Genomic DNA, 27,589 nt, shown 5'->3' with positions numbered 1-27,589 from the left:
TAGACGTGGCCACGCACGTGCCCGTAACCCCAGGGTTGTGAAAGGTGGAGACAGGAGGCTCACTGGGACTTGCTGGCTGCCATCCTGGCTGCAGGTTCAATGAGAGACTCTGGCTCAAGGAGATAAAGTAGAGAACAGTATAGCAGGACATCCAACATTCTCTTCTGGGTGCTGCTGCTCCCACATGAGCATGCACACCACATATAAACACACACACACACACACACACACACACACACACACACACACACACACACACAAATTGAAAAAAAAAAGGAAGAAAACTCCAAACTTCTAGAGAGAAAGTCATCCTGTATTTATGGATCAGATGACTACATAGAATCAGGATGGTAATGCTCCCTAAATTGATCTACAGACTCAGTGCAGTAACCCTCACCACATACCAGCTGGCTCCTTTGCACTGTGTCACAAATGCAACCTTCAAACACACACAATAATAATAGCTAAAGTAATGTTGAGGAAAAAATTAAAAATCAAATGCCAGCTAGATGTGGTACCGCACACCTTTAATCCTGGACAGAGAGCCAGAGACAGGTGGATCTCTGTGAGTTCCAAGCCAGTGTGGTCCTCACAGCAAGTTCCAAGGCAGCCAAGGCTATATAGTAAGACTCTATTTCAAAAGCAATAAAACAAAACAAAACAAAAAAGGATGCCAGAGAGAGCAAAGGAACTGAAAATGGGAGAGATGTAGCAAGATGGATCAACAGATAAGGGTGCTTGTTCTACAAACCTGGAGACCTGAGTTTGAATCCTAGAATCTACATGAGGTTGGAAGGAATAAATCAATTCCACAAAATTGTCATACGGACTCCATATGTGTACATAGCATGAACATGTGACCTCTACACACACACACACACACACACACACACACACACACACACACACACACCAATCATAAGAAAAGATTAAAAAGAACAGGAAGACAAATAGAGTACTAATAGCAAGAGAGTAGGTTGGAATTCAATGATATATATAAATAACACAATAAATGTAAGTGGTCTAAAGAACCCAATTTACTAGGTTGAATAAAGGTGGTGCAGTTATCTGTTGACTAAAAACAAAACAAAACAAAAACAAAAGCAAAAAAACAACACTTCAGGTACAAAATTGGTGAGGTTAAAAGTAAAAAGCATGAAGAAAGATGCCAAGGCAAACACTAATGAAGACAAAGCTGGAGTAATTATATATTAGAGGCTAAGTAGACTTCAAAGAAGTCCACTCTGGAATCAGGAAGGATGTCCATATCGATACAAGGTGAACTCCTTGAGTGCTCACAATGATCCCAAATGTTTGTAGACCTAAGAAGGGAACTTCAATACACAGGAAGCAAGAAGTGATCACCCGAAAATGCAAAGGAAGGGTAAGGTTCTTGGGCATGATGCTATCTCAGCCTAAAACCAAAGCAGAAGCTATTTTTCACTAATGGGATCACCAGAAACTAGGAGGAGGGAGGAAAGAAACCAAGATAGAAATTCTCACATCAAAGATGAAGAAGTGAGCATCAGAAAGGTGGGCAGCAAACAAGGAGAGGACAGCGTCACAAAGAGCAGAGGAAGAGGGGTCCCGGGAGGTGGGATGTGCTTGGTTGTGTCCAGGACTGCCAGGAGGCAAGGCTGGAAGCAAGAATTAGTTGCAACAGTATCACGGGTGGAGGAGTGGGAACAGAGGCCAGGCTGGAGTTGGCTGAGGGCTCAGCAGGTGAGGAAGTGGAGCTGACAGGCCCCGAGGAAAGGAGAGATGGGACTTTCTAAAATTCACTACTGGGGACTGCTTTTAACTGTGTTGCTGAGGAAGGAGTCAGGAAAATGGAGTGGGAACATATGCTGGAAGTGGATAGGAACTAGAACAGGCTGTTTGGGGTGCCAGAGGACATGGAGAGGGTTTTTAGATCTCTGATGCCGAGGCTAACAGGAAGAGTGACACCTATATACCTCAGTGTGTCAGCGACGAGAGGCATAGATTTCTATAGATGTGGGGAAGTTGGGGCCCAGGGTAGCGTGTAGAGAATGATGAGCATCCTTCCCTCTGCAAAGTCCGAGTCTTCTGGCAGCTGAGGATGAGTAGGGAAGTGTAGTATATGAAAGCAGTGTTCTGTGAGAGCTTTGAAACAGCTGTGGGAGACTGGAGTACTGCTGGGCACTGCTGGCGACTCAGAGAAAGCTGTGGGCATCTGGAGACCAGGACTCTAAAGGCAGACAATTACTCCCTAAGGATGGTGAGTTGCTGTAACATTAAGCTAGAGCATCCACATAGAAAAGGAATAAGAGATTACTCAGAGTGAAGATTAAAACTAGGAATTTGGGGAGCTGGGGAGATTGCTAGGTGGCTAGAACTAACTGCTCTTCCTGAGGACCTGGGTTCAATTCTCAGCACATACATGGCAGCTCACACCTATTTGTAACTCTAGTTCCAGAGGACCCTACCTGTAACCCCAGTTCCAAAGGATCTGATGCCCTCTTTGGGCCTCCATGGGCACCAGGCACATAAGTGGTACACAGACATGCATGTATGCCAAATACCCATACACATTAATAAAAACAACATAGGAGTTTGAAGGCTGAAGGTCTCTATGAACTGACACAGCTTCAGTGAGGAAGAAAGCATTCCTGGGGTGCAAAGAATTAAGGTTTCAGAGGTATATTAAATAAGAAGAGGGTATGGAGTTGGGAAGAGGACATATGAGAAGTTGGAAGTGAGGGTGGATATGATCAAAATACATTGCATCCACATATGAAACTCTCAAGTAATAGATGAATAAAATACAAATTAAAGATGTATTTATTCTATGCATATGAGTGGTTTGCCTGCATGTTAGTATATGTACCACATGTATGCCTGCAGAGGACAGAAGAGAGCACTGGATCCTCTGGAACTGGAGTCACATATGGCTGTGACTCACCATGTGCCAAGAACCAAACCCGAGTCCTCTGCAACAGTAGTAAATGTTCTTAACTGTTGAGCCATCTCTCTATCCCCCAAAGTATTTTTTAAAGATTTCAGAGGTGGCATCTTTTTCTGTGACTTTACTTTTAACTTCAGTGACTATATATCTGAAATGATTATCTTTTAGGCAGCATATAGTTGTCCTATTTTTAGTCAATCTAGTAAGTCTGGTCATTAATTGGGAGTGTTTAGATCACTTATGTTTACTGTTGTTATTAATATTGTTGAGTTCCATCCACCCTCTTATTAGTATTACTCTATTTATCCATTCTGTTCTTTTAAAATTATTATTGCTCTTATTATTATTAGTTATTATTAGATCTTAGGCACTTTTCATTAAACGATGATGAGATGCCAATGTGAGTAGATGAAATGGGCATGATATTCAAGGCGTTGAAGATAAAAAAACTCAAAGGTCATGCATGATATGGCTGCACTATGATCATGGCCTCAGAAACTTCTTGTGGTAAGACCTAGAATCAAACATGGTAGGCCAAGAGCCAAACTTCTATTGCTTTGCTTTCCTATATCCCTAACTGGCTCTAGAGATGTCTGACCTGTGGCCTACAAGCCACATGAGGCCTAGGTAGTGCTGTCACAATGTCAAGCAAGATACAAACAGCTGTGCTCTTGCATCTTGTGGTCCATGGGGTAAACACACCTGGGTTTAATGTGTGGCCCAAGACAATTCTTCCTTGTCCAGCGTTGCCCAGAGAAGCCTAAAGGTTGGACACCCCTTACTGACTGTTCCTAACTTATATGTGATCCTATAGCTCAGTCCCAATCCCTGAGACTACTTAGCTACTTACCACCTTGTCCATCTATGGACAGGTATGTCCATGTGGGGACTGGTCATCGCTGGTGAAATGTGGAAACCATTTTGAATTATGAAGATTGGCCCAACCTTAAGGGATATTGAAAGAGCCAGGGTGGTACTACAGGACGTGAATAAAATAGAGGTGTAGAAAATTCCATAACCAAATCAGCCTAGAAATATATTATGTCCAAGAATCCTTGAAAGCCCAGCCATCAGCTGTAGATGTCCACATATTATTCAAGGTCTCTCTTTAGCTAAGGCAAGAGCGCAGTCACAAGGCCAATGTCATTCCCAGGAAGCCCCATGTCTCCCACACAGTAAAATTTTGCCCCCTCATCTTCAGTGCATAGGAAGAGCCCTGAGGAGATAGCCTGACTCTCCCATGAACTTGCAGTGTGACCTGGCCCCAAAGCCCCAATTTTGCCTGTTAAACAAGGGGTTGGACGTAGGATCTCAAAGACACTGGCAGACCTGATGTTCTATGGTGTGTTGGATGTAGGAAGAAGACTCGTTAGCTCACATCACTCAAAATACAGGAGCTGCAAAATACAAATGAATGGAGTCCTGCAGGCTACATCAGTCATGATAGCAGAGGCAGCACTTTGGAGCTCTCTACTACAACCTTGTCCTCCTCTTCTTCCCAAAAGACCATAAACTAGGCTCAAGGGATACCTTTCCTTCATGAGATTCCCCAGGCTACAGAGTTAACCTGCTCTGAGACTGTATGTAGAAGAGGAGAGCATGGGAGGTCTCTGCCACAGGGCCATAACTGAGACCCCCAATTCTGTACAGAATGTCTCTTTAGGGTATCATCACCACACAGCTCATCAATGGTCTATGGCCAACATCCATGGGATAGGAGGTAGGGAAGAGAGCCCCAGATGCCCCAATTTCTCTAGCCCTTTTCCTTGGAAGGGCAGGCAGATTCCCTAGGTTCTTGGCACTCCTGCAGGCCCCCAGGTCCTCCTCGGCTGGAGAGGGGATCCCATCCTTCTGCCTTTGGTACAGATAAGGCTCAGCTCCTTCCTTTGCAGGTAGTTATTTCTGACCACCCTTCTGGCTAAGAAACGAATCCTGGGGATCCCAATACCAGTAATGATGTGCTGGTTAGGAGTCCTGGGTAAGACTTATCTGCTGTTTGCAAAAGATAGGTGTAGAGAGGCCAGCCTGGGGCCAGAGACTTGCATACACAGATAATGAAGACCGAGCTTTAGCTTCATGATCCAATCAGTAGTGCCCCTAGGCCACAGACTGGCTACATGGTAACTCATCCCTGGGGAGGTCTAGCTGAGAGCCCCAGGGAAGGCTGGTGAACAGAGCTGGGCCTCTGGGCCTTTCATCAGTGCTACCTGGATGGTGAAGAGGCAAAAGGACCACAGGGGATCTGACAGGAACAAATCAAGCCCATAATAGTCAAAGTAATATAGCTTTACCCAGTGGCCACACCCTTCCCTACACCCCACCTCTCACACACACCACAACACGACTAGAGAGCCACCCACACTGTCCCACCTCCCCACAAATCTCTCTTGTGGATGGCCTTCTCCAGGGCCAGCTCTCCCTCCTCCCCAGCCAGCTCACCCAGCGATTTCCCTTCCTTCCTTCCAGTACTTCCTCCGGGATGTTCTCCTGAGGACGAAAAGAAGAGGTGACTCTCCACACCCTTGCAGGCTCATCACATTATCCCCACTTATTGCCTAGCCACACTGTGGTCACTTAAGGCCTCCTCGAGTGTCCTGGTCTCAGCAGCCTCATAAAATAGATTAAGTGATAGATGAGGGTGGAGGGATTTCTGCAGGGTTGTTCGCTCTGTATGTCTAGCATGGAAGGTAGGCAGACCAGAACAAAGACAGCAGTGACTGGCTGTGGCAATGAAGCTGGGCTGGGGTTACAGAGAACAGGCAGAAGCTGGGTGGAGGAGCCCACCAGAGGAGGCAGAAGGTAGAACATGGAGTGAGCAGAAGAGTTGAGGCATTGGGGAGAGGCCCTTATTTGAGTGGTGGAGGATCCCTGAGGTGCTAGGCAGATCCCAGGGGTGCAGACCTCCTTGATCACATGTTTAGAACTTGGGAGACTTTGTGGTGAGAGTTTGGGGACCCCATGTGATAAGGGAGAAGAGGAGAACTCAGAACAGAAAATGGTGAGGCCAGTGAGTGGTAGACGGAGCTGACGCAAGGGCTAGTCCATGGGCCAAACACAGAGTGTTCAAGTGCTTACCTATCTCTTCGGTGGCCCCGTTTCAGGGGCCCAGGCTTCCTGTTCTGCTTTGAATGCCGAGATCCCATGGGCCGGGGAGTGCCTCCTGGGAACAAAATTCTTGTCTGGGTGAAGGAGTGCAAACCCAGAGAGAAAGAAAAGAGGGCCTAGTCCCATGATGGCCAGAGACTGGGGTGAGTTTGGGGAATGGTCTTACATCAGACTGTACACAAAGATCTGGAGTCTGTTGACAATGATGGTCTTCCCTCACCACCATGCAACAGTTAGACTAACAACCACCAGCACTGGTTAACTGGCACACAGAAACCCTTCAGATCTGGTATCCCTTCTAAGCTTGTCAAGATCAGGCTAAATTCTCAAGGTCCAGTGGCCATGCCACATAGGGATAGCCAACTGCTGATTTCCATGGCAACAGAGACCATGCATCCCTGTGTCTGTAGGTTACTATGGCAAACTGGGCTGCAGGGAGTGCACTGAAGTAAAAGACCTCATTTGGAAGGTCCACAGACAGATGGCACCGTCACTGATGCCCTGTATGTGGCCAGCTCTGTGTCAGAGGACAGGTTCTGGGGCGCAAGTACACACAATGTGCCTTTCAGAAGCCAATGAGACAGATTCACTTGAGTTCTCAGCCTGTCTCCTTACTCCACCCAGCTGACCACATGTCTTCACAGCTTCGTTTCCACTAGCCCCCTAACCTAAGAGTACACAGTCTGATGGCTGCACAGCCTCTTCCTGTCTGCAAATTATTTTCTCTACCTGCTCTTCAGATCTAGCACCTCATATATTGCCCAGGACTTCCCACTGTAGGGTGTCCTTGTCGATTTCCTAGGTGCCTAACTATTCAGTCTGCACCTTATACCTCTGTGAATGATCTTAGTCAGGCCACTGTGGCCCCATCTTAGCTTCTTGCTTTGCCCTATCCACCTTTATCTACCATGGGACATTCTGATGTTCTCTACTGAGAGAGCATCTCTGAGGTCTACTCCCCCAAAGCCAAGTCTGGATTAGGGTGTCCTCTCTAGCTGCTCAGCATCAGGATAATATCTGCCACAACTTGTTCCTCTCAACTCCATCCTCCAGTGGCACCAGGGGAAGTTGTCTGATGCCAATCTGATCATGTCCCCTCTTTGTTCTGCTGAACCCCTCAGAAGCACCCACTGCCTCAGGACAGACTCTTCAGTGCTCAGCTCCTCAGATGTTCCTGTCAATGCTCCAGGCTCCTCCTAGGGACACTGCCCCTGCCTTTCCCTTCCCTAATTACTTCCTTAACTTCCAACCTACCTCCTTCCTCATGATTCTTCCCCATCCATCCTCCTGTAAAGATCACATCCTGAACTTCAGCAAGGGTTAGCAACAATACATTTTCTAATAAAATGTACATTTTTATTAGAACTTCTAATAAAGTAGAATCTCTAATAAAATGCCTAAAACATATCTTTGGGACCTAACTTCAAACTTTGAGTAGAAAAGTTCTTCCCAGATATGTTGCTGACCCCACCACTACCGGGACTCTGGAGATCCGGGTCTCTAGTCTCAAAGCAAACAGATAAAGTCTTTTAGAGAAAGTAAATGGCCAGGGGAGGCATGCAAACAGTGAGCTATTCCACTAGCTCTCATCCACTGCAGAATACAAAAGCATCATAGATGGCCACTGAGATGATCCCACACCCATTCCAAATATTACAGATGGGAAGTGTGGTACAAACGGAGGAAAGGTCAGAGCCAAACCTCTGGATACTGCAATAAGTATGGGCATGTTCTAGGTGGGGAGTGTGAAAGATATAAGCCAACCTGCCACCCTCCTAGTGTCCTGCTTTTCTCTCTCCACCTTCCTCTACCACTGAACAGTCTGGTGCGTGTGCTTGGACCGTGAAGGGAGATCTCATCTTTCATAACCGTTTCCCAATCCCAGATGTTTTCTGTCCTGTCTCAGCAGAACAGGAACTTCTAGTTAGAACCAATAGGCTCTCAGAACTGATACTCAGACTGGCACTTTCTCAAGTCCTCCTTGACTTCTTCCTGCACAGGATTAAGCCAGGAGAAGTGGACCACACAAAAAGGTGACCGTATTAGCTGGAGCCAGCTTCGGGTGGTGGTGGTGGTAGTGGGGAGCCCATTCTTCTCACCTCGAGGCTGCTCCGTGGGTTCAGCTGCTACTGAGGCTTCTGCCCATGACACCTTGGGGAGGATTAGGGAAGGATGGTCAAAAGGAAACTTGGGGCTGGATAAACTGCATACCTCCATGTACATACCTCCCAGGGGCTAGGTAAACTGCATGTCCCCAAGATCACACCTCCCAGGAGCAGGTGGCTTCCCTGACCCTGAGGGGATGGACAGTGGTTCCAAAACCTCATCTTAAATACTTCAGCATCAAGATGTATACTCAGCAGGATCTTCTTCAAGCCCAGAAAGACTTTTTTGTTCTGGATCTGCCCTCCTGGGCCTTACGGAACATGAGTCTGAGCTGTCACAGTATTCTGCCTTTCCTTCTTGAGTGGGGAGCATAACCCTGTAAGTTGGGCACTAGTAATATTTCACAGGCAAGCTGAGGCTCAGAAACCTGTTCTGTATGTGTCAGAGTGGGCAGGCAGAACACGATGCTCTGTTCCTACATGTGAGGGGCAAGTTGACCTCTTCCCACCAAGAGGGCTGATGAGCCAGCTCAAAGGGTAGATCACTGATTAGTAGTCAAGACAGAAAGGTTTCTCTGCATGTCCCCTGAGACTGTTGTTCACCCCCTCAATAATGACAGGCATCCTGACCTGAAGTGGCCAAATGACCCAGGCCCAGCCCTCCCTATAACAAGGCATTAAGTATTGGCATCTTGATCTTCCTGAAATGCCATTCCGTCCTTAGATGAGCTGAGTACAGCCTGGGGATGGCAGGGAGAGGGTATTTGCTAGTGACGGGGGTGTGTGGGTGGGTGGGTGGTGGGTGGGTGGTGGGTGGTGGAGTTTCTTCCCTGATAGAGACTCTTGAGCACAACGGGAGCCCTTCAACAAACAAGACCTACCCTCTGCAGAAGGCTGGTTAGCATGCATCCATGTCTTTTTCAGTGGTTCATCTCCCTGTCACAATGAGATCTTCACTGTCTTCTTTCAGCCACATGCTGGCCTCTCCCTGGGAGGAATTCAGGCAAGTGTAATTTTCTCCACTTCTGCACACACCCAGGACACTTTTGTCACCTTTTATATACCTGTGCCAGGGATGCTGTGTGCTTACCTGTATTGCCCTGACTGGACATGCTCACAGCACCATCCGGCCTCTAGTTACTATATAAACTTTATGGCAGGCCTTCTTTGAGGTGTCTCAAGGTTGAAGCAGGTCCAGATGGATACATGGGGGACAGGCACACAAGGACAGCTATGGGGGTGGGGCAGACAGTTTCCCTGGATCCCTGACATCCTGGGCCCTCACTAGAATAGAAGTTGAGCCCCTCTACCCAACATAGTAAACGTGAATGCTGAAGAGAACAGGGGTGAGTTCCCAAAAGGAAGTGAGGATGGCAAGGCCAGGGACAGCTGGGCTGAAAAGACATGCAGAATTTAAGGATATGCTAAAAACGCACTACACAAGAATACTGCTTAAATTAAAAGAACGCTAATGTCCACAACTAAAGATTAGAATTTTAAACCACTATCTAAAAATAGCGGAGTTAGATAAGCAAGGCCATTTGTGCATTTGTTTTGATACTTTAAAACAATTGATTAATATGTGGGCATACTTGTACACGTGGAAACCAGAAAAGATCTTGGGGAAGTCAGGTCTCTACTTCCACCACGTGGGTCCTGGACATTCAGCTCAGGTTATCAAGCTTGGCAGCCATCTCACTGGCTCTTGATTATTTTCCAGAGATTATATAAAAACATTATTTATTTTTATTTGCGAGGGTTTGTTTGTTTGTTTGTTTCTTGAGATGGTGTCTTTTATCTCATTTGGCCTAACCTGGAACTCACTGTATATACCAAGTTGGCCATGAACTTGTGGCAATGCTCCTGCATCAGCCCCCAAGTGCTGCGATTATAGACATTTGAGCTACAATATCTGGTTTGATTAGTGGTCTTTCTAGAGATCCCTTTAATTATGCACGAGAGATAAATGTGTCTCTTACTTCATCTTTGTCTGGGCCCTGAAGGCGTGGGACAGTCTGAGTCTCTTCTGGAGACTCTAACTCTGTTGAAAACATATCATGTGACAAAGTGCCAGTACATGAGCTACCATCTGCCAAGTGCACAGATTCAGCTCAGTTCTGAGTGTATTGGATGCAGACTCACATGACTCTGATAGGAGAGGGCTTCTGGGAAGCACAGGTGCCTGGCATGCACATGGCCCCCTACACACGGGTGACAGTGACTCATAAGGTAGCACCCACTTCCTGCCCTCCCTCAGGTTGGCTGCTAAGAGGAGGGGAGGGAGAGAGTAGGGGGAGGGCAGGGAAGAGGCTGCAGTCTTGTGTGACTTCCCTGGAACAGCAGGTTAGCTGTAATTGCTCAGAGCTGAGAAGCTGTTGATAAATGTTCCTAATAATCAGCCTTCAGATCTGACACCAGCTCAGGCTGGGATGACTGTTTTGAATGGAAATCGAACCCAAACCAGTAATTACCCCGGTGAGTGATGCCAGCCTTCTCCAGGAGCCCGGTTCCAGACAGAAATGGCACCTGCATGTCAACTAAGGGCTCTTTTGTGGGGCCACACTCAAGAGGACAAGCTGTCCTGGACTCTGCCAATGTGATGGGACACAGTGGACAGAAATACCCACCTTTTCTTCCTAGGAACTGCTGCTCCTGGGGGACTCACCATTGTCACCAGTCTCTAAGCAGAGTCCCACCTCTGGCCTCACTCCCTGTGTCCTTTCCCCTACCACTTGGTCTAGGATCTCTGCTGACATTATCCCTCCCTGTGAAAAGCGGTACCTTCCCTACCCCCCACACAACCACAGTCTTCCAAGGTGGCGCCTAGGACCACTGGACACCGACTTAGGTGAGGAGCCTCTTGTACTGGCTTGAGCTGTGGCCAGGTGAGAGGGGTGGACTCATGACAGGCCCTAGAACCCATCCCAGCTTATGCCTCTGGTCCCTGTTTGTTCCTGGCTCCAGACAGGGCCTAGGAAACTATACCTGGAAATAAGCAGCACCCTCTGGCCCACCCTGTCATGCCTCAGAGCTCTTCATTTCATATCTGGACCTCTAGAATGCTGGCGCCACTCAGACCCAAGGCAGAGGGGGAAAGACTGCTCCTGGGTCTTGTGTTCTTTGCCCTGATTCTTGCAGGGCTGCTGGATACTAAGGAAGCATATGTTAGACAGCTAAAATGAAGTAAATACACTGGACACACCAACTATCTCCATTGTCTATATTGTGCCTGGTCTAGGCTGGTTAAGAGGTTTAGAGTTTGGGAGTTTCTAAGGGAAAATATAAGCAGGCAGCAAATTACAGCTACAGGTGGGTCCTGATAGTCTTTACTCAAGGAAACGCTCTGAGACACAAGCCTGGAGGTGTTTGTGAGAAGCCTCAAGAGAGACAGAGCTGGTCAGGTTAGTGGGATGCAGAGAGTGTGACCACAGCCTTTCAGGCTGTTACTGGATCTCTGTGAATGGTGGCAAGCATCAGAAAGAGTAAGAGGCTGGCACCTTGGGCGCCACCTAGTGGTGTCGCAGCAGGGATGCAGCTTCAGGCCAAGTGGTGTTTTCCTCCATCCCTGTTCAGGTCCCTGAACTCAAACGTGAACAGAAAGCCTAGAAAATGGGTTTTGTTTTGCTCATAAAGACTTGGGGCTTTGAGGACAGGGTGCAGCATGAGGACCAGGGTACGGAAACAGCAGAGCAGCAGGTAGGGAGGGGATGAGCTCCAGGGTCCCTTTCAGGACATCCTGCAACCTTCTAAACATTTCTCCACTCCTTCAGCAAGACCCTAGCTGTCACCAGCTCCTGGTCTGCCCACAGAAAGTGACCAGAGCCCATGGTCAGATGGCCTGCCTAGCCTTCCAAGTACCAACATTGACTTGGGGGTCCAGAGAAGCTACAATGGGCATTGTCAAGTTATCTGATTTGACAGTGGGAAAGGGTCCTGCCAGACCTACCCTGCCTATTCTGGGGTGCTCACTTCTCTATTCACTTTCACTTCTTGCCAGAGAGAAGTCATCACCAGAGCTGACTGGACCCTGAGGTAATGTTCCCCGGGTGGTGAACATTCAGCAGAGGGTATATCCGCTGTGCAGATGGGGCGAGGGTTGCATAGGGATGAGGTGGGCAGCTGTGGGAGGACCGGAGAGAATGGCCACCGTGGGGTAAAGCAGGGCAGCCCTGGGGAAAAGCTCATAGGGTTGCAAGCTTTTTCTTAAAGGGCCAAGGGATAAATATTTTAGACTTGTGAGCCAGATTAGCTCCACGATTGCTGAGTGAAAAATGCCTAGACAGCATTTAAACAAGGAGGTTCAGCAATGCCCCAGTAAACTGTTTACAAGAGCAGGAACTTGTCCGCTGGCCATAATGCCCTGATTCAGTACATCTCGCGGACATAGCCTCTTCCCTCACACTGCCAACAGATATAGGGTGCCCACAGACTACCAGCACACTCACTGAGATCTCTTAGGGCATGGCCAGGGTTAGAGTAGGAGCATTCCTGGAGTCAGGAGCCCAGCTCCTCATCTTGGCCCAGAGCACTCAGGTAGGGGACACTCACCTGCCTTGAAGGCGCCGATGTTGTTATTCTTCTTTCTTCCTCTAGGGGGGGGGGTCTCTTGGTCTAGCTGCTGCCCTTCCAACCTCTTCTCCAGCAGGGAACCCCCAGAGCAAGGGGTGGGGATAAGGGTGAATGGGGCTGAACTGCCCCAGGGACAAATCAACAGACAGATGACACCCGGGGAAGGTGAGGTGGCCTGAGGCGGGAGGAGGAAGTGTAACCCAGCACCGAGAGCCAGGGGCCAAGAAGAGGCCAGGCTGGCACTACTAGCCCAGTGAGGCTGGGCCCCACTGGACTCGTGTCCCAACCCGGGACACACATAACTACCAGAGGCCTGTCCAGCCTCCCCACCCCAGCCCCTGTTCCCTTGTAGGTGACTCTGGGCAATAAGATCACAAGTCCCTGGATGGGGCCGGTACACTTGTTCTCAAGTTACACTAAAAGTGAGACGAAGGAAGATGGTATCGAGGCTATGCAGACACAGCACGGGCTCATCCAACATTGATGCAGGCCCTGCAGTGCCCCAGAGCCCCTCTGAGAAGATGTGGGATCCCAGGCTGCAGCTTTTGGTGATGGGCTGCCAGACAGGGAAGGGTCCTCTGCTTTGCAGATCACTGTCCAAGGTCACATGGGGATTGTTTCCAGCTCTCTCATTGAATCAGACCCCTCTGGTGCTCTGGTGGATCTCCCTGACAGTGCAGGCCTTGCCACTGTTTGTTTGTTTGTTTGTTTTAAGACATTACTGCTTGTCAGAAACTTCCAGGAGAAGCCAGCTGTTCAGCGGGCCCTCATCATACCCAGCAACAGGCTCAGGGGAAGGGAACTGTATCCACACTGTCCCACCCCCCAGTCTCATCCCTTGCTCCCACCAAATGCAGAGGCAAAAAAAAAGGGCTGGCCAGTCTCTCTCCCTTCTGTTTTCCTTACATGCATTTCCACTCAGATACATAACACTGAGATACATGGCCACCCTCGTGGCATGTGTACACACACCTGTCACCAAGGATGCACAAACGTATCCATCTGTATCATGTGCACACACCTCAGATGATTATTGGTGTTCGCTGAGTGCATGCACAAATGCACACACTCACAAACTTTCTTGCAGAGGAGCCCAATCCTAACAGCTTCTGTTCTGTGACAGCTGGTGATGGCTATGAGGATATGACTCAGGAGGCCAGCCTGTGGAGAAAGGGACATAACCCCACTGGCAAGCCCCTGGTCTTCCTGGCATGGTGTTGGACTGATCTGTAGTGTCAGAGGAGTGTGGAGGCAAAAGCAGGTGGGATCCAGTCTTTGCTGCAGAATGGAGCTTTATAAGGAGTCAATCCTGGGCTACCATTACCCCGACTTTCCTAACTATAAAGAAACCCCCAGGTGTTGTGACTTCATCATTTGACCTGAGTTCTGTGCCCATCACTCTTACATTGGTTCCAATCTGCTGGCGTAAGTTTCTAGCAGGATTACCTGACAAATGCCTCTGTGACAAAAGTCTTGACACTAAAGCCTGCACTACCACTGTAAACCCAACACACACACACACACACACACACACACACACACACACATACACACACCTTGAATTCTCTTTGTTCATTGCCATTTCAGACACAAGATTACCTGCCTGCTGCTGCAGAGGAAGGATGACTGGGAATAAGTTCCTGAACCCCAACTTGGGCACTGTGGCTTTAAGAGAGTCCTTACCACCAAGGGCAGAGAGAAAGCAGCTCTCTTTCGACCCACTGCCTTTTAAGACAGATCCCCACCGATTCCCTGTAAAATGAATTCCATTTGCCTCATCAGATCCAGCAGCCCTGGCCCTGCCCTGCTAAATATCCATTAGCAGAGAAGCTCTGGAGCACAGCAGAGTCTCCTGACACCTGCCTCTGGAGACGTGCCCTGCCCAGTAACTTTGAGATAGCACTGTCATAGGTGGGGTCTCATCCTGCCTTCCCTGACATCATCCCTCCATCTGGCCTTTCCACTCGTGGGACACACACTAAACAGGAGAGCAGGATGGAGGGCGATGTTCTGGAAGGGGATCTGAGTATACTTTGTGCTGAATTGCTCTCTGAATAGACAGTTGGTCTCAATCCCTACAACAGTGCAGGAGGCTTCTAATGTCCCTGTTAACACTGTCCCCACATCCTGATGTCACTAGTCATGCACAGAAAGCAAAACTCTTAATGCTGTCATCCTAAGTTAGCATGCTGTTAGATACATTTTAAGTTTTGTTCACTCCTCTGAGCCTTCCATGTAAGACCCATGTCCCTTCCCCAACTCCCGAGAAAATCAAAATCACTGAACTTGGACTTTTGAAAAAATAATAAAATGTGAAAATTACAAGGAAGAAAGAAAGAAAGAAAGAAAGAAAGAAAGAAGGAAGGAAGGAAGGAAGAAAAAGAAAGGAAAGAGAGGGAAGGAAGGAAGGAAGGAAGGGAGGGAGGGAGGGAGGGAGGGAGAGAGGGAGAAAGGAAGGAAGGAAGGAAGGAAGGAAGGAAGGAAGGAAGGAAGGAAGGGAAGAGACTAATGACAGAGAAGAGACTGGGCCCCTTCCCACCAAGGGTTGCCTGTAACAGCATATCTATGTGCAGAGTGTGTGGTATATAAACGACCCACGAACAGGTTACAAGGCTGGAGCCAGGGTCCATTATGGCTTTTGCCTTTCTCAAGGTCTGGCTCACTTCTATCCTCAGAAATGCCTTTCTTCCTTCATAAACTCTTTCTTCTGTTACTATCTCTGTTTGCCTCTGTCCAAATCTTTGTTCAGAACACACAAACCCACAAATCCCAGCGAGTGCCCTCTGGGCCCCTACATCCGCCTCTAATGAGGCATGGTGCCTGCCTAACTAGTCCAGCTCCTTCACCTGCAGGGGAAATGGGTCCATGAAGCTAGTGACTTGTCCATAGTCAGCACGGGGGGCTTTCAATGAGGGGGGAGGGCATAAATAAACCATGGACTGCTGACTCTTCCTCCATCTTTCAACACACCTTCCTACCTTACAAAGAAGTACAGACAGTGAGCTCACCTGCCACAGGGCTGGGCCTGCTGCTCCAGGCTGCTGCTTCAGTCCCTTCCCAATTCTCTGAGGACTCTGACCCACCAGCAACGATGAGTGGAGTCGGTTAGCTGGGCTCTCTCTATGGGCCCCTCTAAGTGATCTCTCAGAGCTGTGAATAGCTCCAAGTTCCAGGAGTGGGGCTCCGTTTCACTGATTGATGTACTTGTGATTTCTTCCCATCCTTCCTTCAAGGAGCTGAACCTTGTTACACACATCTCAGGTGCTGGAAGGTCCTGAGACCCTGAGTCCCCATGTGATTTTATTCCTCTCTGCCACCAAGGACCTACAACTGTGCCTTCCTTACCCAACTAGCCCTAAGTGGTGATGTCCTGTTCTTCATTCACCATGCAGCTTCAAGTTCTGGACTGCCTCCTTCAACAAGCTCTCAACCTTCTCAGGCCCTTCTCTTCATGCCTATCCTTCCAACAGCTCCTGAGCACCTGGGGTGGGTCTTCTTGAGTTATCACACCCATCTCTGTATCCGGAACTCCCTGCCTTTCAGATTCAACTGCACAGATAAGTGGATGTGGTCCTGTCACATGCTGGGTACCAATCACAACAGCAAACCATCAAACTGCGGTCAGTGCTAGGCACTGGCCAGGGCACTCTGCACTCAGTTATTAAGTCGTGCAAGCAGTAACTCATCTAATCCACACAACCACCCTTGAAGGCAGGCAGATTACTGTGATCTCCATTGTACAGGTGAGACAGGGGAAATTCATGGTAGTTTAATAGTTCTCCCAAGGCCCCCTGTTCTGTGCAAGAGCTGTGAACAGTGTAAAGGAACATTTTTGGAAACATTCGAAAGCAGAAGCCAGAGCCATTGTTGAAATGTCTCTAAACCCTGGCTTCACCTCCCTCCCCACACCCACCACTGGCCAAATATATATGGACTTGCTAGCGGAGAGCCAGGCTCAAGTGTTCAATTTAAAAAATGAAATATTATTTTCAAATATGGATATGTGTGGTGGGGTTATGTATACCTGAGCGCAGGTCACAGTGGAGGCCATAAAAAGATGTCAGATTTTCTAGAATTGTAGTTACAGAAGGTTGTAAGCCACCATGTGGGTGCTGGGTATTGAACTGGGGTCTTCTGAGAAGCAGTGGGTGATACAAAGTCATCTCGCTAGCCCCAAGAATGCCATGTTTTAAAACAGAAGCACACACCTTGTTAGTATCCAGTTCTTCTGGAACGATACCGTAAGCCTTGGTATAGAAGGGCAATTCCCACAACAAGAACTTAACTACTTCTTCTGGGCTAGTAGCTCAGTTGGTAGAGAACTTGTTTAGTATGCACAGCCCTAGGTTTGATCCCCAGCATCGCATAAACCAAGTATGGCCCCCTGTGATCCCAGCACTTGAGAGCTAGAAGCTGAAGGATCAGAAGTTCAAGGTCATTCTAGGCCACCATAGTCAGTTCAACTGGGATACATGAGAATTTTTCCAAAACAAAACAAAACACCAACCAACCAACCAACAAAAGCCAAAAGCAACAAATAAAGCACCACAAAAAAGAGAAGTTTAGTTGCTTCCTCAACTCCTCAGAAACTTCCCAGCAGGCATAGAGAACAGAGCCAGCTATGACACTCTGCTTGAAAACCAGTGGACCAAAGAAAGCCACACGATACATGGTAGAGTAGGTCAGTCTCGTTATCTTTCCTTTATACGCTTCAGCTCAGTTAAATCAGGAGCTTCATCTGTCCTAATCCTACAGAGGACAGGCACGATCTGTCTGTTAATCCACAGCTCACTTGATGAGGTGGACAAGCAATACCTCATTAGAGTCCCACAGTGGTCCATCTATGTCAGTAAAGTTACCACTCCCAGTTTATAGATGGGGAAACTGAGGCTGAAGAGGATGATCTATCCCCTTGATGCACTTCTAAGTCACTTTAATCTTTGTTTGTTTTTTAAAGTTTATTATTTTTATTTATTTATTTGTGTGTGTGTGTGTGTGTGTGTGTGTGTGTGTGTGTGTGTGTGTATTGCACATGAGTCTAAGTGCCAATGGAGGCCAGAAAAGGAAGTTGGATCCTCTGGAACTGGAGTAACAGGTGGTTGGGAGCCACCTGGCGTGGATGCAGGGAACTGAACTCAGGTCCTCTGAAAAAGCAGCAAGTACCCCTCACCACTGAGCCATCTCTGTAACTGCCTTGTTTCTTTTTACAAGTACATGTGAGTTTTAAATCAGAATAGTAGATTTCTCTTCACTGGATTGTATTTACACCGTAAGAGGCAAGGCAGCTGAGATATGAACCAGATAAAGTTTAAACTGAAAACTGGCGCCCATCTGTGGCATCTCAGGGATCTAGTCTCTTGGGAGCCACAGCTACCTCTTGACAAGCTGCCTGCCATGTTCCTCTTCTCTTATCCTTTATCAAAATTTACCACAAGCTGCAATGATCAAAGCAGTGAGGTATCTGCATAAGGACAGGCACACAGGTGGAACCAAACCCAGACTTCTGAAATTAACTTATTCACTATAGGGATAACAACAAAAACCAGACAAACTGAACTTTATCAAAACTGAACACTTTTGTGATTTGATTGGCTCTGTAAAGGAAGTAGGAAGAGAAGCTCTGGAATAGGAAAATATTTTTAAATTATGCACCTGAAAGGGTTCAATGTCTAGAATATAAAAATAACCTCTACAATTGGACAATATAAAGAAATTATTTTTTAAAAATGAACAAAACAGCTCGTGGTGGAAGTGCACGTCTTTAATCACAGCACTCAGGACACAGAGGCAAGCAGATCTCTGTGAGTTCAAGGGCAGCCTGTTCTACAAAGTGAGTTCCAGGACAGCTAGGGCTGTTACACAGAGAAATCCTGTCTTGGAAAAAAAATATGGGTAAAAGGTAGACTCTCTTCCAAGATACATGAATGGCCAAGGAGCACGTGAAACTGTACTGATGCCCAACCTCATTTGTCTTGTGGGAACAAAAACTGAAGCCATAATAGGATACCATTTTGTACAGACTGAGACGGTTCTAATAATGCAGACATGAACAGGTGTTCATGAAAATGTGGAGAAGTGGGAACACTTATATGTTGCTGGTGGAAATAGAAAATGGTACAGTTTCAGTAGGAGACAGTTCTGGTTCCTTTAAAAAAAAAAGCAAAGAAAGAAAAAGCTAAGAATGAACAAATAGCAAGTCTACTCTAAATAACAGAGGCTTGGGCATTTGTAGAATTATGTTCACAGCTGTGATGCATAGCAATCAAAAGACCAGAACAACTGGATTGCCAAAATGTGGTATATTGTGTGTCAAAAATAGAAATGAAGTTCTTGTCCTTACTACAACACAGATGAATGTAACAAATAAGGGAAAGAAGCCAACCATGAGGAAAAATATGCTATTCAGTTTTATGAAATGTTAAGTACAGATAAATTCACAGAAATACCAAGTAAATTAGAGGTACCAAGAACTGGAGGGAAGGTGACTTCTTCCTCAATGGACAGAGTTTCTGTTCAGGATGGTGTCTTTTAGAAAAAGAGACGATGGTTACTGATGGATGTAACTAATGGCTGGCTCTGAACTCAGCTTAGAAACCACCGGAACTGCTCGTCTTATGTTCTATGCATCTCGCCACTGCTAATCAATCCTCTAGCTGTGTTGCTGGATGAAGCAACAAACACCTGGAAACTGGAATTTTAATGTATATTTACTGTGTGTGCACATGTGCCCTGGGTATTTATGTTGTTGTATTGAATTTCAAAACTCATCAAATTAATTTGAAATTGAAAAGTACCTATTACAGTCACAATGGCTTTGATAAAGAACCAAGTTGAAGTGCCTTAACTACCTGATTTAAAGACTAATAAAGCTACAGGAGCCAAGACAGTGTGCTATCAGCAGTAAAAAGAGAACCAGATCAATGGGCCAGACTAGACATAACTTAAAACAAGGACATCTGGCTTTGTGACTGGCTGCCCCTGATCTCCCAGTTCTCTCCCTGCCCTTTGAGACTAGCTTTTGCTATACTGTCTAGGCTGTCCTTGAATGCCTGGGCTGAAATGACCTCCTTTCCAGGCCTCTGAGTTGCTGGTACATACCATCATGCTCACCTTGATTTCTCTCTCTCTCTCTCTCTCTCTCTCTCTCTCTCTCTCTCTCTCTCTCTCTTTCAGACAGGGTTTCTGTGTGTAACAGCCCTGCCTGTCCTGAAATTCCCTCTGTAGACCAGGCTGGCCTCAAAGTCACAGAGATCTGCCTGTCTCTGCCTCCCAAGTGCTAGGATTAAAGGTGTACTTCACAACTGCCTGGCCACCTTGATTTTTCAATCCAGGCTCAAAGTAGAAACAGGAAAAGTATTTTCTAGAAGTGGTATGGAGGGGCTGGAGGGATGACTCAGTAGTTAGGAGCACTGCCTGCTTTTGCAGAGGACCCAAGTTCAATTCCCAATACTCATATCATGGCTCATAACCATCTGTAATTCCAGTCCCAGAGAATCTGATATGTTCTTCTGACCTTGGTGGTACCAGGCACCTAGGTGGTACACAAACATGTTTGCAGGGAAAGCACTCATGCACATACAATTTAAAAAGTAGAACTGGAACAATTGAATATCTTTTTAAAAGTTTAACTTTGTTCTTATTTATATCTATGTCTGTGTGTCGTATGTATACAGTATGTGTACAGGTAACTGAGGAGGCTATTGAAGGGATCTGACCCACTGTAGCTGTAGTTGTGGTTGTGATCTGCCTGAAGTGGGAGCTGTGAACTAAACTTGGGTCTTCTGGAAGAGTAGCAAGGGATCTTAACCACTGAAATGAGTAATCTCTCCAGCTCCATCTTTTTTTTTTTTTTTTTTTTTTAACCTATGTACCTCTATGGCCAAGCATGGTGGCATGCAACCATAATCCCAGCACATGGGAGATGAAGGCAGGAGGACTGCCAAAATTCAAGGCCAACATGGTCTACATAGGGAGTTCTAGACCAGCGAGGGCTACACAAAGGTAGCCTGTCTCAAACAAAACAACAAAACAAAACAAAACAATACCAACAAAACCACCACCACCACCACCACCACCACCACCACCACCACCACTACCACCACCACCACCACCGCCGCCGCCACCACCAAAACCAGCACCCAAAAGTAGGATAGACCTAAATTTAACACAAAGAAGGAGGCATTTTCAGGAAACCTTTTGTCTTATTCATTTATTTAAATGGTGGGAAACACTTCACTGTGGTTTTGGTAGCCTTAGCTCCGTGGAGGCCTGCAGGCCTTGGAACTGTGGTCCAAACAGGAAGGGGATGGCACGGCCTAGGGTTGGGAAATGGGTATGGCTTTTTTCACTTTTAGTTGATCAATAAGTCCTTGATATTTAGGGATAACCCATAAAAGAAAAATATTGATAAACTGGATCTCATCACAAGTAAAAATTTCTGCTTTAGAAAAGACATAAGAGGACGGAAAGGAAGCAAGAGGACCAGACAATACAGCCGGCTGGACAACCAAGGGCATAAGAGGACCAGACAATACAGCCGGCTGGACAACCAAGGACATAAGAGGACCAGACAATACAGCCGGCTGGACAACCAAGGACATAAGAGGACCAGACAATACAGCCGGCTGGACAACCAAGGACATAAGAGGACCAGACAATACAGCCGGCTGGACAACCAAGGAAGGACAACAGCACAGCAGGCACGCGTGTGGAAGGCGGAGGCAGGAGGACCAGGAGGCGGAGGCCAGCCTCAGCTACATAGAGCTTGAGGTTACATGAACTCCTGTCTGAACACACACACACACACACACACACACACACACACACACACACACAGAGAGAGAGAGAGAGAGAGAGAGAGAGAGAGAGAGAGAGAGAGAGAGGAAACACATAGCCAAAATATCAAAAGGACTCATAAATTCTTACAATAAGGTGACACCCAGTTTGAAAATAGGGAAAACACTTAAACTTAAACATATACTTTCTCCTAAAGACATGAAGATGGCAGATAAGCACATGAAAAGTTGCTTAACATCATTAGTTACCAGAGAAATGCAAAATAAAATCACAAGGACATACCATTAAATACCTACTGGAATGCTTCAAGTTAAAAAGTTTGCTGGTATAGTGTTGTCCCAGGGATGTGGGGGAGCTGGAACTCCCAACCACTGTTCATGAGAATGCCCAATGGTTTACCCACTTTGGAAAAGTTTCTTAAAAAGTTAAATATGCAGAGCTAGAGAGATGGCTCAGAGGTTAAGAGCACTGGCTGTTCTTTCAGGGGTTCTGAGTTCAATTCCCAGAAACTACATGGTGGCTCACAACCATCTGTAATGAGATCTGGTGCCCTCTGCTGGCCATGCAGACACAGCACTGTATACATAATAAATAAATAAAACTTAAAAAAAAAAAACAAAAAACAAAAAGTTAAATATACAATGACCATATAATCCAGACATTCCTCTGCAAATGTTTGCCCACCACCAAAAACATACTCATACACAGACTTGTACTTGACAGTAGCAAATTTGTATTTTATACTTATTCTATTTATTTGCAATATTCCCAAACTAATGGCAACCCAAAAGTCTGCCAGTGGCTGACTAGATAAACTGTAGTATATCCATATAATGGAAACTTTCTCAGCAGTAAAGAGATGATCTACTGTCTCAGGCAACAAGGAAGAATGTTGAATGGCCTTGTGTGAAAGCAGGCTGGTGTGAGTGCATACACTGTAAGCCGTTTGTTTAAAGTTCTAAGACATACAAACAAATTGAAACGGCACTCTGAGGATGGCACAGGAGATACAGAAGTCGGAGGAGGAACAGGAAAGAACTGTTACAAAGATGAGCAAGGGTGCTCTGGTTGCCTTGCTCTGCAACAATCTAGCCACATTCTGACCTTACGACCTTCCAGTGCTGCTCCCCCAGGGGACACTCTTCCCCATTCCCCATAGGGTTCATTCTCTTGCTCCTGGCCACAGGTCTGCTGAAGAATCACCTTGTCCACACTGCATGGCGGGCCATTTCCCTCCCCCACTGCCCTTGCAGCCAGCCTCTGTCCTCCTTACTTTCCTTCTCTGCACTTCCACATGGTTGTCTACGCCTATCTCTCTCACTCCCACTAGTCAGCAGGACCTGAGACGGGGCTCTGTTTTGTTTGCGGCATTATTTTGTCTCTAGAACACTGCCTGCCATTAGTGCTAAAAATTATTTAATGAATAGACTGATTTAAGAGACTGATACTATCTTTTGTAAATGGGGGTTACACCACCTGTCACATAACCAGTAAATGGTAGAGCTGGGCTTTTTAGCCAGATCATGTTGACTACAGAAAACCAGGAAGTTCTATGTGGTTATGTCTCTTTGACTCAGAGTCTAAGAGGCCAAACTGGTGAGTAGAGTGCTGTCGAAGAAAGCACTCGAAGTGATCTGCGAGAACAGAAAACAATTCATTTCTCTGTAGACAACTTGGCAATAGCCTGAGCCTAAAACTAGCAACCCTTCTTCAAGTGCTAATCACATAACCAGACATGAGGGAAAGTTCTACACAAAAGGATGTTTATCATGTAATTGTTTATAATAGCAAAAATAAGAATAAAAGTCCTCCAAATGGAGTGACTGGAAGGGATTGGAAATGCTGGAATCAGAGAGTGACGAGAGCTCCTGCCTGGTGTGATTCTTGCACTATCACAAACACCACGTCTTGGACATGATGAAGTTTGAAGAGCTGTCATGGCCAATGGAAGTGAAATTACCCACGGAGAAGTAAAAGAGATCTGCAAATGATGCAGGTGCCCCATCTGAGAATCCTTTTGTCATGATATAATACGCCCAAGAAAGCAAGTGGAGAAAGAGACAGCTGTTCTGGCTTTCCCAGCGCAGGTACCAGTTGAGAAACAAGCCTGGTCCAGAAAAGCTGAGACTGAGCCAAACCGTGAGAACTGTCCACTAAGTCCAGTTTACTTGTGGAGGTCAGGGTGAGACAGCTGAATCATAGAATTCCCCCCCACCCCCGCTTTTCTGAGGGTCATATGTAACACAGGCCAGCCTAAAATTTGCTCTTTAGGATCATGAACTCTTGATCATCCTGTCTCCAGCTTCTGAGTGCTGTGATTACAGGTGTGTGCTACCATGCTTGGTTTATGCAATGCTGGGGATTGAACCCGGGACCTCCTGCATGCTTGGTAAACACATAACAACTGAGCTACATCCTTATCCCAGAGTTTAACTTTTAACATCTGTGTATCTTTTTTTTTTTTTTTTTCTGAGACAGGGTTTCTCTGTGTAGCTTTGCACCTTTCCTGGATCTCACTCTGTAGACCAGGCTGGCCTCGAACTCACAGAGATCCGCCTGGCTCTGCCTCCCAAGTGCTGGGATTAAAGGTGTGCACCACCACCGCCTGGCTGCATCTGTGTATCTTGTATACATGTTGTGTAATATTTTTCACAGCCTTTTGAGGTAGTGTGATTCTTTTGCATTTACTATTTGTTTTGAAAGCCCAAACAGAGGTGGTTGCTATCGCCCGGTGGCTCCAGAGAACAGTCTAACCAGTAGCTTCACACCTGGGAACGTCTCCGAAAACTGAGTCCAGCTTCCTAATACCCTTATTTAGTTAATTTGGATGTGGTCTAGGGATTCTGTTTTCTTTGCAAAAGTCCTAAGATATTGATGTCAGGAGAGCAAGGAAAGACCCCTGGAGACAGGACCCCAGAAATATTTTCACTTCACAGCCTAAAAAGGAGAACAATGGTTTCCCACCCAGTTCCCGAAAGTCAGGGTTCCCAAAGACAATTACAATACTGACTAATCAAAGAGCAATGGTAGTGATTCCTGTGTCCCAACGGCTTGCTCTGCCCTTGCTATCACCTCACTTAATATTGCCAGCACGATTCCATTTTACAAATGAAGAAACTGAGGCCCAGGAAAGGGGTCGTTCTTTGAGGTTATCTAGGAGGAGTCATGATTTGAATGCAGGTTGTCTAGGTCCAGAGTCTCTAGGGGCAAAGTTTGTTTGTATAGGGGCAAAAAGCAAAAACAAAACACAAAACAAACCCTAGTTACTACTAAAAATTATCGTACCTTTAAACTTTTCTTCTATATTTTCATTAAGCATTTGGCATATGCTACTACCTGTCTCTACCCGACTGTACACAGTGGAGCCCATTTGAAAGCAGGTGCCTCTGTATCCCCAGTGCTCAGCCTATAGTTTGCATTCCACGCATGTTTGTTCATTAAGTATATAAATGTGTGATTTGTGATCGCACACAACCTGGCAGGTTCTCTCTCTCTCTCTCTCTCTTTTTTTTTTTTTTTAAGTTTTCTCTAGACAGAACACTGCTGTTCAGAAAGGGCAATTTCACTAGAATTGAGAGGTTTGGGGGAGGGTCAGCAGATTGCTAGGGCTGTGCTGGGAAGGGTGAATCGGCTGACTCAGATTATCGCCCCAGAAGAGGCCTTGAATGCAAAGGAACAGATGCACCGGATGCAAACATCAAGAAGAGGGAGAGTGGACAAATCTGCGGATCTGCTGGCCACGAGGAGATAGATGGGATGGCAGCGAGAGGAGACCCTGGGAGAGTGAGGAGGTGTCCTCGGGGAATCAGCCTTGGGAAGGAGGGACACCTGTTCCTCTGAATCTTAGAAAAACAAGCACTTCCAGAGATGCGGCCAAGGATTCTCAGAGGGAAGCAGAGCAGGTAGAGGGAAGAGCAAAGGGGCGGGGAAATCAGTTAATGAAGTTTCTCTCAGCCTTCACTGCTGAAAGCCAGGGATCAGAAGATTCACTCCAGGATTCTGGAGATTTACACAGAGCTGAGAACTTGAAAGAAAGAAAGAAAGAAAGAAAGAAAGAAAGAAAGAAAGAAAGAAAGAAAGGAAGGAAGGAAGGAAGGAAGGAAGGAAGGAAAGAAAGAAAGGAGGAAAGAAAGAAAGAAAGAAAGAAAGGAAGGAAGAAAGAAAGAAAGAAAGAAAATATCAACAAAACTATTATCCGCATGCTTTCCTTTAAAATGTGAGACGGGAGTTAACACGCAAAAAAGAAAAAAGAAACAGCAGAGCGGATATAGAGTCTGAATAATCTATTCTGCTTTATCACTAACTCATTTTACCGTCCTTTATTTTTCCCATTTTGCCAGGAAGGATGATTCCTTCCTCCAGGACTAGTGCGTGGGGAGCGCGGCTCCAAGCCGCCCACGCTGGCAGCCTCTCGCCATCACCACAGGGTGAACGCGGAGCCTGACACCCCCGCTCCAGAGCTGCTCCTGCGCCCCGACACCCAGCCCCGGGCTCTGATGCCGTCAGCCAGGTGGAGCAGGCACCAACTCCAGGTGCACGTCTGCCAGTCCGCTCCCGGACAAATCAGGTCCCCTACGGAGGGTCGGCTGGGAGCATCGCGGCAGTGCAGGGCAGGCGCGGCCTTTCCGAGGTTCCAGCGCCCACCAGTACCCGCGCACCCTCCTCCCATTGCTCTGGCCCGCAGGTGTTTCGATTCTGGATATCCGAGGCCATGGGTACCTCAGGTCCCGGATGCCTGCGGATGCGGGTACCAGCATCAGTCTCGAGCACGCGCGTCAGAGGCGCCCACGCGGGGCCACCAGGAGGGACCGGGAGGAGCTCATCTTCCCCGAGCGCGCCCTACCTGTCATAGCTCCAGCGGCTGTAGGACAGGGTGCGGTGGCTGCTCACTCCCTCCATCACTGTCCTGGACTGGGATTGGGGCTCCACCGTCAGTCGGGCAGCCGCAGCTCGCGGCTTGGGGTTCGGTGCTCGCTCACTCTCGGTGGGCCGGGCTAGAGCGCGGGCGGAGGACTGTACCATTCGCCCCCCCGGGGGTGACCCCCCCCCCCCGTCTCCACCAATGGCGAGGGCGCGCGGACTGCGGGGACCTGGACCCGAGGGGTCCCCTCCCCTGCGCGCCTGTCCCGCGGGGGCGCGGCTGCGGCAAACTCGACTGCTTATTTATTTATTTCCGATGAGTGCTCCACGTTGCCGTGGCAACCGCTCCATCTTTTCCGGCGTCAGTAGAGCACCGCTGCTTTCAAACCTTGCCGGGACCGAGATGGCTAAGAGGTTGCGCTTTTTGCTTGCGTGGGGAATCCCGGATGCGCTCTCCTTATTTAGGTCCCTTCTGCTGAGATGTCCCCGTCTTACCAACGCAGTAATGGTCTTTCACCCTCCACAGGGCAGGGGAATGCCCACCCCTCTGATTTCCTTGTATCTTGAGTTCTCCTGGTTCTTGCCTGCCCCTCGGGGAGCTCATTCTTGCAGCAACGTTACTCTTCAATTCACAATGTCCCTTTCTTTGCTTACAGGGAATGGAAATACATTCCTTCCGCTATATTGTGGCTCTGCTGTGGCTCTCAGAGCCAGAGAACCAAGCTCTGTAAACACTCCCATTTCTAGGCCATCTCGTGCTGTTTATGTCCCTTTGTGCCTTTTCTTCATTACTACCACAAATTCTAAATATCCAGCTGTCTTGGCTCAATGGGACAGGTTCAGGCGGAGTTCATAGTTCATACAGATCTTCTTTCTCAACATGGGGGATATACTAGAATTTGCAACTTTGCTTCAAAACTGCCAGATCTTCCCCCTGCCCCCCCCCCCCCCCCCCCCCCCCCCCATTGCTGACACTAATAAGGATCAAAGGCCCTTTCTCTGGGGCCTTGCTAGGCAATTCCACCGGCCTAGCTGAGGACTCTAGTGATGCTTAGGGTATAGTCTCCCCACAGCTTTCAGCTCTGGGGCAGAACTCTTGGCTTTAAACTTGTTTCCAAGATGTACCTGATCTGCACCTAGGGAAGTCTAAATGGACGGATCACCAAGATAGAGCAGGTGAAACAAAGAGGTGACTAGGGCCTGCCGGTCTTCCAGGCTCCTTTTCCCC

At 47.4% G+C, this 27,589-nt stretch overlaps 1 protein-coding gene across 1 annotated transcript in view; it reads right to left on the bottom strand.

The window, feature by feature from the left end:
* Positions 1–26,538, bottom strand: part of Tub (TUB bipartite transcription factor) — an 80,385-nt gene extending 53,847 nt beyond the window's left edge. The window contains exon 1 of the mRNA XM_036188808.1: positions 26,345–26,538. Within this exon, the coding sequence (XP_036044701.1) occupies positions 26,345–26,523 (179 nt within the window). The 5' untranslated portion in view covers positions 26,524–26,538. The remainder of the gene's footprint in view (positions 1–26,344) is intronic.
* Positions 26,539–27,589: the final 1,051 nt, after the last annotated feature.

The sequence above is a fragment of the Onychomys torridus genome, chromosome 1 (assembly GCF_903995425.1).
Source record: "Onychomys torridus chromosome 1, mOncTor1.1, whole genome shotgun sequence".
NCBI lineage: Eukaryota > Metazoa > Chordata > Mammalia > Rodentia > Cricetidae > Onychomys > Onychomys torridus.
Note: the sequence above shows the minus strand (reverse complement) of the source record. Positions and strands in the feature narration are given on the sequence as shown.